The 12,758-nt window shown below is 38.0% G+C and overlaps 1 protein-coding gene across 1 annotated transcript in view; it reads right to left on the reverse strand.

The window, feature by feature from the left end:
• The window catches only part of lrrk1 (leucine-rich repeat kinase 1), a 108,780-nt gene that overhangs the window by 83,271 nt on the left and 12,751 nt on the right, over positions 1–12,758 (reverse strand). Inside the window, exons 3-4 of the mRNA XM_083558967.1 lie at positions 5,199–5,365; positions 609–780 (exon numbers count right to left, since the gene is read on the reverse strand). Of these exons, the coding sequence (XP_083415093.1) occupies positions 609–780; positions 5,199–5,365 (339 nt within the window). The remainder of the gene's footprint in view (positions 1–608; positions 781–5,198; positions 5,366–12,758) is intronic.

The raw sequence follows: 12,758 nt of genomic DNA on the forward strand, positions 1-12,758 counted from the left end.
CCTACAAACACAAATGTAGCCCTTTTAAACGTGGCATTTATTTTCTACCAAAATCAGTTCCCGGTGTGTGCAATTTTTTGAATTCCTTTTTCTATTTTGGACACACCAGATGTGCTTTTAAAAAAAGTCTTGTTTTTCTATTAATCCCTACTATTAATCCAGACCAAGCTAAATGCTATTTAATTCTCCAAAGTAGCACACAGCTCAGCTTTAAATCTACAGTACTTTGTAAACACATTCAATAGACCAAGCTATGTGCCTTTAGAATGTGGTAGACTCATTTCTTATTTCAGAAGGCTTCATTCATATATTTATTTTACCCAAACCAAGGCAATAACTGCCAATCAATTCATGGGTATGTAACAAATGCTGGCAGAAAAAATGGTCTCATGCTACAATTATCTGGGCACAAAAAAAATGACCAAAATTCCAGATAACTTATGAGAAATAAATAATAAGCCACAACTAAACTGTAACACAACCCACGTTCATCAATGACACTGCTAAATCTTTTAGTGGTTTAATATTAACACACAAAAATTAAATCGGTCACAAATATATGCATCAAGAATACAGCAGGGTGGGGAGTCTTAAATAAAGTCACTTACACTGAATGGAGTCCAGCAGCTCTTGAACCACTGTGTGATGACCGTAATGTGCAGCCAAGACAGCAGGATTTCCTTCTCTGGGTTCTTGAGGAAACGTGACCCGAGCATCTTTCAGCAGGAACCGAACACTCTCAATGTCTCCATGCCGACTGGAAGCACATAGGAGCCCTAGCTGCAAAAAGCACATGCAAACAACATTGAAAAAATGTTGAAAGTGGTAGCTGAGTGGTTAAATGTTGGATTTCTGATTGGCAGGCTGAGATTTTAAATCCCAAGATGCCACTGCTGGGTCCCTGTGACTCTCAAGTGTTCCATTGTAATAGGATCATCTTCAACTCATCTGAACAAAGGTGACTGCCAAATGCCAGAATTTTACCAATAAAAAAAAAATTTAATATAAAGAATAAAAATAATGAACAGAGCACACAACCTTCTAGAGCAGGAGTCACCAACCTTTTTGAAACTGAGAGCTACTTTTGGGGTATGTGAATGAATTCCGATTAATGTGAAGGGCTACCAGCTTGATACGCACTTCTGAAATAACAAATTTGCTCACTGTGTTGGTTCTAGAGCATTCGATTGCTTGGTTACTTTATTGCCTTCTTTGGTTGCTCAGTCAGCAGATATTATTGAGGTTATTATTTTTAAATGTTTGTATTATTTTAAAAAAAATGCAAGTAAAGAATAAAACATAAAAAGACATGCCCTAAGACAATATCTGATGAGGTGTTGTGATGGAGCTCACAAAAAGTAAAGTTACTGTAAATTAGCTATTAAAATTGCTTGTCTAAATTCCTTTGACTCGAAAACATAGAATTACTATTTCGCTAATTCAGTAATATAATCGGATGGTCCTTTATTTCACACCATTCTGTGTACAATTTATGACACTATTTTGTGTGAAAACCAAAGGAGATAAGCATTATTTTAAAGACTCAGCACCAATAACCAGGACGTGATCAGTCACAAAGATTACTATTTTCATTGTGATGTTTGATGTAAACATAAACTGAATTACTGTAGTTTGTATTGAAATATTCATTTCTTTTCTTTTTTTTTTACAGAACAGGTCAGGGTAGATTACAGCATGATGTGAGAGTAAGATAATTTACTGCAACATGTGATAAGATGAGATTATACCCAAGCTAATAGAATGAATTCTCCATGAAATTAATATAAGCGAATTGCCCTTTAATAAAAGCTTTAATACTTTACATAGTTTTTGAGATATAACAAAGCGGGAAAAAAGTTTACTTTATTTATTAATAGTTTTCTATTCCCTGCATTTCAGTGTCTGCTATTGCTACTGTCTTAAAATCAATATTATTACCAGCTGCGAATATTCATATGTGGAGAACTAGCATCAATAACCTGACATTAATTACCATTTCTTAATGCATTTCAGATCTCTTAATTTGCATGACATATTCTACACCTTAGATGAGGTAGAAAATGCTTGATTTATTGTAAAGTACATCAAAAGCAAAAGTCAAAGTCGATCATCAGAACAGTTTACATCCCAAAAATAATAAATCACAAAAAAAAAGACTAAAACTAAATAAGGAATGGCAGGCATTTCAATCCAAACCACTTCCCTCCAGCTGTTCATAATACAGTCCTAAAATATACAGTGAGGAAAATAAGTATTTGAACACCCTGCTATTTTGCAAGTTCTCCCACTTAGAAATCATGGAGGGGTCTGAAATTGTCATCGTAGGTGCATGTCCACTGTGAGAGACATAATCTAAAAACAAAAAATCCAGAAATCACAATGTATGATTTTTTAACTATTTATTTGTATGATACAGCTGCAAATAAGTATTTGAACACCTGAGAAAGTCAATATTAATATTTGGTACAGTAGCCTTTGTTTGCAATTACAGAGGTCAAACGTTTCCTGTAGTTTTTCACCAGGTTTGCACACACTGCAGGAGGGATTTTGGCCCACTCCTCCACACAGATCTTCTCTAGATCAGTCAGGTTTCTGGCCTGTCGCTGAGAAATACGGAGTTTGAGCTCCCTCCAAAGATTCTCTATTGGGTTTAGGTCTGGAGACTGGCTAGGCCACACCAGAACCTTGATATGCTTTTTACAGAGCCACTCCTTGGTTATCCTGGCTGTGTGCTTCGGGTCATTGTCATGTTGGAAGACCCAGCCTCGACCCATCTTCAATGCTCTAACTGAGGGAAGGAGGTCGTTCCCCAAAATCTCGCAATACATGGCCCCCCGGTCATCCTCTCCTTAATACAGTGCAGTCGCCCTGTCCCATGTGCAGAAAAACACCCCCTAAGCATGATGCTACCACCCCCATGCTTCACAGTAGGGATGGTGTTCTTGGGATGGTACTCATCATTCTTCTTCCTCCAAACACGTTTAGTGGAATTATAAACCAAAAGTTCTATTTTGGTCTAATCTGACCACATGACTTTCTCCCATGACTCCTCTGGGTCATCCAAATGGTCATTGGCAAACTTAAGACGTGCCTGGACATGTGCTGGTTTAAGCAGGGGAACCTTCCGTGCCATGCATGATTTCAAACCATGACATCTTAGTGTATTACCAACAGTAACCTTGGAAACGGTGGTCCCAGCTCTTTTCAGGTCATTGACCAGCTCCTCCCGTGTAGTTCTGGGCTGATTTCTCACCTTCCTTAGGATCATTGAGACCCCACGAGGTGAGATCTTGCATGGAGCCCCAGTCCGAGGGAGATTGACAGTCATGTTTAGCTTCTTCCATTTTCTAATGATTGCTCCAACAGTGGACCTTTTTTCACCAAGCTGCTTGGCAATTTCCCTGTAGCCCTTTCCAGCCTTGTGGAGGTGTACAATTTTGTCTCCAGTGTCTTTGGACAGCTCTTTGGTCTTGGCCATGTTAGTAGTTGGATTCTTACTGATTGTATGGGGTGGACAGGTGTCTTTATGCAGCTAACGACCTCAAACAGGTGCATCTAATTTAGGATAATAAATGTAGTGGAGGTGGACATTTTAAAGGCAGACTAACAGGTCTTTGAGGGTCAAAATTCTAGCTGATAGACAGGTGTTTAAATACTTATTTGCAGCTGTATCATACAAATAAATAGTTTAAAAATCATATATTGTGATTTCTGGATTTCTTTTTTTAGATTATGTCTCTCACAGTGGACATGCACCTACGATGACAATTTCAGACCCCTCCATGATTTCTAAGTGGGAGAACTTGCAAAATAGCAGGGTGTTCAAATAATTATTTTCCTCACTGTGTGTATATATATATATATATATATATATATATATATATATATATATATATATATATATATATATATATATATATATATATATATATGGATATATGAATGTGCTACTCTAAATGTGTCTCATGGTGACATCATGTGGTTTTGACAAACTGCCAGACTCAATACTGTTTGGGCTGATATCATACAAGAGACCTTGACATCAGAAACTTCAAGAACAGAATGGTAGACATGCTCCTGCGTTTGTACTCTACCCAGAATGCACATCTACATGCAACTTCAGAGTGTAAGTCTGTATTAACACCCGATATCTAAATACTGCTATGTGCAATTTCTATATTAAGTCCTCACAACAGTCACTTTGCTCAATCCTGATATCCAAATGCAGCCTAAAGAAAACAAAACAGACTGCACTGTGTAAATACAGAATATCCATCGAGAAGTATGTCTTCTTTTTTAAATAAAAGATTCAAAAGAGACTTGATACAGTAATCCCCTGTTTATCGTGGTAGGAACGTCCCAAAACCGCCCGTGATATATACCACCCCAAAAATGCTATTTTATGTATACAGTACTGTATTAACATTTTACTTCATTTTATAATTAATAAGTATATTTTCATAAATAAATTCCATTTCAAAATAAACCTCCATAAAAACAATTCCCTATAAGTGTTTTGATCTATCGTGCAATCCTCGAGAGAAAGGGAAAATAAGCCAAACAAATTATTTATGTGGTAAATGCAATTCCGCGATTACCCGGGGCGCCAGATTCGAACCGTGGTAAAGCGGGGGATTACTGCACATGCACAAAAAATTCAAATCTCATAGAATCTTAACTATTAGCTCAATTGACCCATGTTCGTTTCTTTTTCTGGGCTTAAACATTTCTTTGCAGTAAATATCTTCCAAATCCAGTATAAGAAATGGGCAGACATACGTGAGACATACGTTATCAAATATTTGTTGGGATCATTAGCCTCCTATTGTTGTTCCAGAAGCAATTACTGGGCACTAGACATGACTTGACTCTTGGATGGATTTAGTTGAAGAGAAAAGTTGTGTAAAGTGTGTAAAGATCTTTTCATTTAGTTTTGATGTCGAGAGAAACTGCTTCTCTGTATATTTAGGTCAACTTATTTCAGTGGTGCATTATGTACTACCTCCAGACTGGACATACTGACAGTAAAAATATTACATAAGCATGTGCTATAATCAACAACAACTAACATGGCCATGTCTAAGAGAGAAAAGCAAGCAACAACACAGTGAATAAGAGAGAATATTTTTTTCTTCATTGGGGTGATACAATAGAAATATCTAAAGCTGCCAAGTCAGTTTTATTCGGTTCTGCCTTACTGTGTCTGCACGTCCTCCACTGTTCTCCTGGCAGGCGATCCGGATCAGCTCGTGCGCCTTGCGCTCTTCGCCTTGTCCATATGCCTCGTAGATATTTTCTACGGTGGGCGACTGGGACAAAACAGCACTGCCAACCGCCGACTGCTTGGCTCCCATTTCTGCACTGCCTGTACCAGGGCATAACAACAGAGTGCTAGGTTAATTTAGCTTCAAAAGTGAGTGATAAATGCTGGTGCTAAAACACTTGTATACAGCTCTGGAAAAGCAGCTGCAGAAAAAAAAATCAGGTCAGTCTCATGAAGAATTTACACACCACTCCCCCCTGGGCTGGAGCTACACCACCGAGAACAAGACCATCACACTGTCGCTGTCACCGTGGACTCCACCGAGGCAGACAGCGCATATTTTATATACTGTGCATATAGTGTGTAGAGGGGTATTTGTGTATAGTGGAAGGATAGGTGGTACAATCTGGCAGGTTGCAGACAGACACGTTTACAGCAATGCACATCTCAATATAACACAAAAAACTGCATAAACATGACAGGCGAGGTATTCATGCAAGGTATTCACACACACAGACACAGGGAGCTGACGATCTCAAAAAACAACACTGCTTCTTAGCCGATTATAATCAATACGTCTGACCTCGGTTGTGAAGCTCAAGATCAATTGTCTAATTTTAGATTTCCTTATCAGCACCGGGATAAAAGCTGATGGAAGTATAAACAAGCGCATTATTCTGCATTCCATAATGCACTTGTTTATACATCAATCAGCTTTTATCCCTTAATGCGTTGAGCTTATATTTATTTTAGATGTAGCTACTCAACAGCATGACATTTAGCATTTAAAGAAAGAATATTTATATATACACAGATAGTCCCCAGAGTTATAATGGTTCGACGACTTATGATTTTTCGATCTTACGGTGACGATAGAGACATAACGATACGGAAATCGTAAAAATAATTAGCTTGGCAGGCAAATGTAGCAGTGTAGATGCGGTACGATACGTTGGTGAGAATAAGACATAACAAGGCGGGAGATGCGTATATCCTGGCAGCGTCCCAACATATTGTACCGCATATACGCTGCTACGTTTGCCTGCCAGGCTAAATATTTGTACTATTTTGTCTTATAGCTATCATAGAATCGAAAAACCATAAGTCGTCAAACCATCATAAATCTGGGACTCTCTCTATATATATTTATTTTTTCTTGTAATGGTAAATGGTAAATGCATGCTGTTGAGTAGCTACGTCTAAAATAAACGTGAGCTGAACGCATTTAGTCTGTAAATCAGATGTGGCTGTCTGGAGCCCCATTTACACTTATTATTGTTATTACCATGCATTCGGGGTGATGGGAACTGTTTTAAAAACAACTCCAAGTAGAGGTTTCAAAGAGGCGTTTTGAAGATTGTAGTCTGGTCACTTAAATCACATTTGAAGCTCTGGGACACATATGGCATGTGGTTATACTGCAAAACAGCAACGATGGATGGCATAATCGACTACATCATTGCCCTCGCTGGAACTTTTGCAATCGATGAAATGCCACAGAAGGGTTGAGCTCTGTGCCGCTAGGTGATATCAGCAGACCTCAATGTGGCTGCAGCATTTGTCTTATTATCTCTCATTAATTTTATTATATTTTGTCAGAATACGGTTTAAAACTGTGCATCCAGGCACATGAAATATGAACTCGAGTGATCAAAAACCATAATATATTTCATCCAAGATGAAATCCAGTTTAATCTCATTCATAAATGTTATGTAATTTATTAATTAATTACTGAAAGCTAGGAGCACTTTTTCACAATCAATATTCATGCACTTTTTCTTTAGTAATCGACATTAATTGACCCACACATACACACCTAAATTCTACAATGCACTATAGTACTACATGATAGCAGTGTTGCCTAATACAATGAGATGAGAAAAGATGAGATTAGTTTATTTACTTTGCACATTTTACATACCCATCTATACGTTTACAGCAATGTAGAAAAGTGACATGAGCCTGGGGCTCGATTTCTGATCTGATTTACAATATTTAGAGTTTTTCACTTTCTCTACACTAAAAACAGCGCAACCGACCAATTGAAATGTACAGTAAATAATTTTTTAGACTAATCAGACTACTTATTATTGAGCCAGTTACCCACATCTTTGGCTAAAAGATCCTTTATGTGTGTGATTGAAATGCAAAGGGCCTGACATGAATAATTAAGTTTGCTGAAGGCGCTCGGCTAGAGAAAGCCTGTGGGAGAGAACCATTAGACAAGTTGAGGCCTGCGTCAATACAATGCAATGCCTTTTGGTTTCACTGCTTCACCAGGTCTCAAGTCATTAAAAATCCAAACAACACACAGAGGACAGCTGAAAATCTAGAATCTGCCTCCTTTCGCTTCCATTATTCAAGCCAGTATGCAGTAGGAAGCAAGACTGATAGAAAGGCATAAGAGATGCAGGCAAACATCATTACACTGACCTCCATCAATTATCTGACCATCTAAGTGGATCCATTATGTTACTGATAATTGGAGATGAGTCACTACGACTCCTCCAGAAAGCTTCGGAGTCAAACAGTAAACACTTCGGCATGCCACAGATTTGCACGTGTAATCCGTGAATAATCAAACTGATCGACGAATAGTCTTTTCACTTAAAGATACAACGGTTGTAAATCTTCAAAAACACCAACCTAGTGAACCAGTGTTGATTTATTTATTGATAGAGACTAAAAAAAGCACTTCTGTATGTCGCTCTGGATAAAGGAGTCTGCTAAATGCCGTATTTAGCAAAATAATGTAAACGAAAAAAAAAAAAAGGCGTGCTTTAAAAACAAAACAAAACAAAACAAAAACCCCATTGTTTTGTATGAGATGTTTGTTTAGCATTTAAGAGTCTTTAGCATCAGCTTTTTGTAACATCTAGAGATAGTGCTGTACTGTAGCTATACTGTATGCTTTCAGGTCAGAGAAAATCTTCAGGTGTAGAACTGTGCCATTTTTCCCCTGTGTACATGATAAGCTGCATATTACTGTCGTATTCATTTCACAAGAAGGAGTGTGAGAGAGAGAGAGACAGAGAAAGAGTGTGGAAAAAGATAAGAGTGTGAGAGAGACAGAAAGAGAGAGAGAGAGAGAGAGAGAGAGAGAGAGAGAGAGAGAGAGAGAGAGAGAGAGAGAGAGAGAGAGAGAGAGAGAGAGTGTGAGTTTGAGTTTGCGTCCGTGTGCGTGTGTGAAAAAGATCTGCTTCTAAAATACTGTAAATGACAACAAGAACTAATTACAGCTATTAACTACAAATAGATGAAACGTATTACATCCAATCGTAAATTTTTTTATACTGTTGCTCAAATGTAATGGGATAAGATACATAAAACAATATGCTGTTCTTGTAAAATTAGCAACTTCTTTCAATATATTGATATAAAAAAACCTACAAAATAGCATCTATATTTTTGGCACCACTGTGAGGCGTATCACGTTTAAATATGTTTTTGCAAAAGGCAGAATTGAGTATGTTTTTTATTTTCTGACTGTTAAACAGAAAAAACACTGTCACATCATTACTAAAAATTACAACACTATGTGCTACAGGGGCAAGGAATACGACTCTAAATACTTTCCTCATTTCTTATACAGTGGGTACGGAAAGTATTCAGACCCCCTTAAATTTTTCACTCTTTGTTATATTGCAGCCATTTGCTAAAATCATTTAAGTTCATTTCTTTTCCTCATTAATGCACACATAGCACCCCATATTGACAGAAAAACACAGAATTGTTGACATTGTTGCAGATTTATTAAAAAAGAAAAACTGAAATATCACATGGTCCTAAGTATTCAGACCCTTTACTGTGACACTCGTATATTTAACTCAGCTGCTATACATTTCTTCTTATCATCCTTGAGATGGCTCTACACCTTCATTTGAGTCCAGTTGTGTTTGATTAAACTGATTGGACTTGATTAGGAAAGCCACACACCTGTCTATATAAGACCTTCCAGATCACAATGCATGTCAGAGCAAATGAGAATCATGAGGACAAAGGAACTGCCTGAAGAGCTCAGAGACAGAATTGTGGCAAGGCACAGATCTGGCCTAGGTTACAAAAAAATTTCTGCTGCACTAAAGGTTCCTAAGAGCACAGTGGCCTCCATAATCCTTAAATGGAAGACGTTTGGGACGACCAGAACCCTTCCTAGAGCTGGCCGTCCGGCCAAACTGAGCTATCGGGGGAGAAGAGCCTTGGTGAGAGAGGTAAAGAAGAACCCAAAGATCACTGTGGCTGAGCTCCAGAGATGCAGTCGGGAGATGGGAGAAAGTTGTAGAAAGTCAACCATCACTGCAGCCCTCCACCAGTCGGGGCTTTATGGCAGAGTGGCCTGACGGAAGCCTCTCCTCAGTGCAAGACACATGAAAGCCCGCATGCAGTTTGCTAAAAAACAGAGAAATAAGTTTTTCTGGTCTGATGAGACCAAAATAGAACTTTTTGGCCTTAATTCTAAGCGGTATGTGTGGAGAAAACCAGGCACTGCTCATCACCTGTCCAATACAGTCCCAACAGTGAAGCATGGTGGTGGCAGCATCATGCTGTGGGGGTGTATTTCAGCTGCAGGCACACGACGACTGGTTGCAATCGAGGGAAAGATGAATGCGGCCAAGTACAGGGATATCCTGGACAAAAACCTTCTCCAGAGTGCTCTGGACCTCAGACTGGGCCGAAGGTTCACCTTCCAACAAGACAATGACCCTAAGCACACAGCTAAAATAATGAAGGAGTGGCTTCACAACAACTCCGTGACTGTTCTTGAATGGCCCAGCCAGAGCCCTGACTTAAACCCAATTGAGCATCCCTGGAGAGACGTAAAAATGGCTGTCCACCAACGTTTACTATCCAACCTGACAGAACTGGAGAGGCTCTACAAGGAGGAATGGCAGAGGATCCCCAAATCCAGTTGTGAAAGACTTGTTGCATCTTTCCCAAAAAGACTCCTAGTTGTATTAGAGCAAAAGGGGGCTTCTACTAAATACTGAGCAAAGGGTCTGAATACTTAGGACCATGTGATATTTCAGTTTTTCTTTTATAATAAATCTGCAACAATGTCAACAATTCTGTGTTTTTCTGTCAGTATGGGGTGCTATGTGTACATTCATGAGGAAGAAGAATGAACCTAAATGATTTTAGCAAATGGCTGCAATATAACAAAGAGTGAAAAATTTAAGGGGGTCTGAATACTTTCCGTACCCACTGTATATGTATGTACAGTACAGACCAAAAGTTTGGACACATCTTCTCATTCAAAGAGTTTTCTTTATTTTCATGACTATGAAAATTGTAGAGTCACACTGAAGGCATCAAGGGCTATTTGACCAAGAAGGAGAGTGATGGGGTGCTGCGCCAGATGACCTGGCCTCCACAGTCACCGGACCTGAACCCAATCGAGATGGTTTAGGGGTGAGCTGGACCGCAGAGTGAAGGCAAAAGGGCCAACAAGTGCCAAGCATCTCTCGGGGAACTCCTTCAAGACTGTTGGAAGACCATTTCAGGTGACTACCTCTTGAAGCTCATCAAGAGAATGCCAAGAGTGTGCAAAGCAGTAATTAAAGCAAAAGGTGGCTACTTTGTAGAACCTACAATATGACATATTTTCAGTTGTTTCACACTTTTTTGTTATGTATATAATTCCATATATAATTCCACATGTGTTAATTCATAGTTTTGATGCCTTCAGTGTGAATCTACAATTTTCATAGTCATGAAAATAAAGGAAACACTTTGAATGAGAAGGTGTGTCCAAACTTTTGGTCTGTACTGTATATCTTTTACCTTTTATTTCCTGCCACACAGAACAACATATTAGAATTATATTTCTTATAAAAAAATAAAATAAATACATAACTCTCTATGAACACATCTCAGACCCAAATGTTTACTTCTACCCGAAAAAGGAGTGGATCATAAAAGCACTGCAGGGCCTGTTCATTTTCTGCATCAAAGCAGTCCAAATCATATTAATCATTATTTGGTCATATGATCTGTGCCACACCAACAAAACTAGATATCGTAGGTCTGAGCAAGATGACGACAATATTTCTACAAAATTGTATGTATATATATATATATATATATATATATATATATATATATATATATATATATATATATATATATATATATATATATAGGGTTGCGTTAGGAATGGCATCCAGAGTAAAACGTGAAAGAAAGTTTATTTATCATTTTCAGAATGAATGGATATTTCATTATTTTGATTCTACTTAATGATTGAGTGAAATCAGTAAAATTTAGATATATGTGATATATGTACCGGGAGAAAAATCTAAGAAATGACGTAGTCTCGAGACTGATCTGATGTCTTGGTGCCTAATATTTGAAATGATATTTATGTTTGATTGGCATGTCTGTCTCTCAACTCCTCTCCACCACTCAAGCAGTACGTCTCAGAGGAATAATTAAATAGTCTAAACTGTTTAAGCAAGAAAGACCTTGAACGTTAAGAATACGTTTGTTTAAACAAACAATATCTAGATCCTTTATGAACACCAGCAGCGAAACTGTTTTAAAGGAATCATTCGACAAAAGATGGAATTCAGTAAACAAATTGGTATTTTCAAAATGATCTTGAATGAAACTGACTTCCCTTTCTAATGTAGATCAAATGCAAAACTCGTACGTTCCTCCTCTGAGGCATGTGAAGTCAGCTATACTTCTAATCAGGGCATTGTAACACACTGAGTGTTATACCCTTTTCTTCATAAAACATATGAACGAAAGTAGTGGGACATCCTTTTTTTCCAGCCAGACATTCTATGTCTGGACAAAAATTTTCCCTTCACTTGCACTATTAGCTTGACAATGCCCCTGCGCTCTATGAACACCCTTCTGGATGACTGAGTACAAATCTACACACTCTAAAATCTAGTGAAACATCTTCCCAGAAGAGTGGAGTTTATTATAATAGCAAAAGGGAACTGAATGGGAAATTTTTGCTTTAAAAAAAAAGCACATGAACCTGTCCACAAACCATTTGCCATATAGTGTACATGGGGATGATTGCTATCACTAGTGACTCATAGGGAGAACATCTCTGGGTGACTTTCTAAATATTGCTAATGATTTTCTGTTGTGCCAATTAGGAGCCATTTTGTACATTTGAACCGTTAATAGCAACATTAAATGAGGGGAAGTGGTACTCAGTGGTTAAGGCGATGGACTTCTGATCGGAAGGTTGGAAGCTGCCACTGATGGGATTTTGTTCAAAACTCAGTTGTTTAAAAAAAAATAAAAATCTACCAAGTGCCATTAATTTAAATGCAATTTAATGCTGCTGAACATCCATGAAACAAATTAGTTCCTTATAACAGCCACATTCATTTAATCTTCCATCACCTCTCTTTTTTACTCTCTTTTCAAGTAAAGAGTAAGAAAAAGGATCCCAGCTTGTCAAGTTAGGCAGAAATCTTACTGCTTCAATTTGAAGACACAATAGACTCTTTCCATTAATGTCTCCATACAGAA

This window comes from Silurus aristotelis (assembly GCF_946808225.1).
Source record: "Silurus aristotelis genome assembly, chromosome: 13".
Lineage (NCBI taxonomy): Eukaryota > Metazoa > Chordata > Actinopteri > Siluriformes > Siluridae > Silurus > Silurus aristotelis.